The sequence below is a fragment of the Penaeus monodon genome, chromosome 24 (assembly GCF_015228065.2).
Source record: "Penaeus monodon isolate SGIC_2016 chromosome 24, NSTDA_Pmon_1, whole genome shotgun sequence".
NCBI lineage: Eukaryota > Metazoa > Arthropoda > Malacostraca > Decapoda > Penaeidae > Penaeus > Penaeus monodon.
In genome coordinates, this window is record NC_051409.1 from 34,340,540 (window position 1) to 34,343,547 (window position 3,008).

The window sequence follows — 3,008 nt, forward strand, 5'->3', positions numbered from 1 at the left end:
CTATATATAAAAACTACATATAATTAAGACATTTGAAATTATACTTACTTGATATCTTCCCGCTTAATATATGCCACCTGCATCTGTCTTCGACAATCAGGCAGGGAATACAAGGAAAAGTCCCCAAGATTAGACATTATCATAAAGCCTGCTTCCCGATAACTCTCATCAGCTGTTGAAACAAAGTCTGCATAGCCAATCTTCCGTACTCTTGATCCTTCATGTGCGGTTAGTTTAAACTTGCAGAAAGGCTTCAGCTGTGGTAGAGTGAACACCTGAAACGAGAACAAGTAAGAATGCATGTTTATATGGCCAATGAAGTTTCTAACTCTAGTGAAGTTGGAACATAATAGTGTACTCTGTAACATATGTTACACAAAACTTGGCAATATCTTTAAGAGATTTATTATCTCCTCTCTCTTAATGATGGGACAATGATAGAGAAATTACAAAAATACTAACATTTTTCCAAAAATATTCTCTACTTCCAGTCTTCTATACAACCTATATCCCTCACTAACATTAAAAACTTATAATTATCCAGATTAATTTACAACCCTGTCTGCAGAATTTGGCATCTACATCTTTTATAATCAGTTAGTTTTTACATAGCAGTGGTTATGTTTTTATGTGTGACACTGCCTCATTGCTCAGAATATGCAAAACAGGCTCTCCACTGTTTATGGGTTAATCCAGCCATAAATACTAAATTTAAATAATCATACCTTAAACTGTTCTTCAGAGCATATCAACACTCTATGTGGCATATTGGGATTTGGTGCAGGGGCAGCCTCCTTCTTCACAGCCATGGGTTCAGGGAAGGGTCGATTTGCCCCATCAAGCACACATATACTGATCACGGGAGCGCCGTGTTTGAGGTGGATTTCTTTGCCAATCTGGACACTTAGTGGGATCTCACTGCGCTTCTCAGAGGGTGGAATAGCAATTGTGAAGACGAAGATGGCGCCACTGTTGGTGCCCGCCCATAAAGTGGCAGACATCAGCTGAGCTATGGGATGATTAGGGATTGCCTTTGTACCAGAAATCCAGTGTAAAATCCAGCGATTGTCTATTCAACTGAACAGCATTGTATTAAACTTATATTTCTATATGTTGTAGAAAGTGATCTCTTAAAAATGTCCTATAAAATAAGAACCTTAAACACAAACTCAAAATTTCATCGCAGAAGATGGAAGGCTTGATAATCAAACAAAACATAGCAAGTGTATCCATGCCCTAACGAGAGAATCAGTGTTATTTATATGGCTAGAATAAAATAAAAGTCATGAAAAGGAGGGAACATATTTTGGGACTTTTGGTTTTTTTGTTGTTGCTGTTTCCCAGAATATAAAAAATCATATCCTATCCACCTAACAAAAATAATATGAACTTACTGTTGGCAATGAAGCATTTTGTTAGGTGCAAACAACGAACCATAGATCCAATGTAGTCACTGGTCTGTGAGCGTGCTTCAATGGCTCTCTCCACAGGCTTCAACCCATCATCATCTGCTGCTGCCCCTCCACCTCCAGCACTACCAAAGGGCAGGGAAAAGGTTAGCCTACGACTAAGGGTTCGTTCAAGGGTGCTAACACGACTATCAGGATCTCTGCGCACTACATCTGGGGTTGACTGCATACTATGGAGATCTAGCACTAATGAATCTGAGTCAGATTCGGGGGACTGGGGGTGCTGCACGGGGCTGAGGGCCCCTGGGACCTGCTGAGGATCAGACTGGGTAATGTCAGAGGGAAAAGGATCGGATTCGATGGTGATGGGTTCATCAGGAAGGATATGAGGAGAAGTGAAAGCTGAGGGAGTCTCATCTATGTAAGTGCTAATGCTGGGGTGTCTAGCTTCTATGTCGGGAACTTCCACTTCGGGCTCTTTGGGCGTCACTTCCACATGTGGCACTGGTGCACTCTTCCGCTTTTCTTGATTGGCTGTGCGGCGACTAAAGGGTCTCAGGATTACCTCACTCTTCTGCTTGAACAAGAGTTTAATTCTACTTGAACTTGCTTCCCCTGTATCTTTGGAATCTTTCGACTTGATCATATTAATATCCGACATGGCCAGCTCATAACTCTCGGCACGCTGTAAGGTGTCTTCCTTTACCCTCTCAGGAGAGGCCTCTGCCTTCTTCTTCTGGGTTTCTGAGCTTTGCTCTTGACGTCCCTTCCGGCCTCTAAGTGACTGGAAGAATGAATGCTTTGTCTGCTGAGGTGACATGCCCTTCTGCTCAGGTTCAGGAGTTAGTGCAGGATCTGGTGTAGCTGTGGGAACAGTGGGTGTTACAGATGGGTCTGGGCTAGCTTTCTGTTCGCTTCGACTGCGACTGCCAATCCAGAGTTTACGAGGACGTGTCAGTGAACGAGACTTTACTTGGGACTCTTCAATATTTGGCAGCTGGACTGGTTCTGGGGGGGCACGGGCCTCTTCACTATGGTGCCGCTGCCTGAATGCCAGTCGGAATCGATGTCGCTTGGTCAGCTCAGACGGAGACTTGGTGCTTCCTGCCCCAATGTCACCTTGGCTTTCAGATTTTACTCCACTCTCGAGGGTTCCAGGACGAGAGCGCTGGAACAGTCTACGAAGGGAGCTTTCTTTCGACTCACCTGGCTCTATTCCTTCTACTTTCACAATTTCTTCATCAGTCTCACGTCGCTGAAGCCAGTCTTTGAACCGATTAACTCCTGGCTTTGGTGTTGAGGCCTGAGAAGGTGGTTGCTGCTCACTTTCTAAAGGTGTCTCTGGACTAGTCTGTTTACTGAAAAATCTCCCAAGTCCAGACTGTGTTTTCTCTGTTACTTCTGCTTCAACTTCCTCCTGCCCCTCTACAGTTGTGGCACTTGCCTGGCGACTAAAGATCTTCTGGAAGATGCCTGGGGCCTTGGTCTGTTCAGGGGCAATCTCTTCCACCTCAGGAGCTGGCTCTCCTTCTACTGGCTCATCTCCATCACCCTTATCTTTGCGTGAAAAAACGGCAGGGAGCCAAGTCTTGCTCTTGC

The 3,008-nt window shown here is 44.5% G+C and overlaps 1 protein-coding gene across 1 annotated transcript in view; it reads right to left on the reverse strand.

Annotated features, from left to right (window-relative positions):
- LOC119588734 (lethal(2) giant larvae protein homolog 1-like) overlaps positions 1–3,008 on the reverse strand; it is a gene marked incomplete in the record, with an annotated part of 77,754 nt that overhangs the window by 11,991 nt on the left and 62,755 nt on the right. The window contains 3 exon segments of the mRNA XM_037937374.1: positions 49–275; positions 726–1,009; positions 1,395–1,534. Of these exon segments, the coding sequence (XP_037793302.1) occupies positions 49–275; positions 726–1,009; positions 1,395–1,534 (651 nt within the window).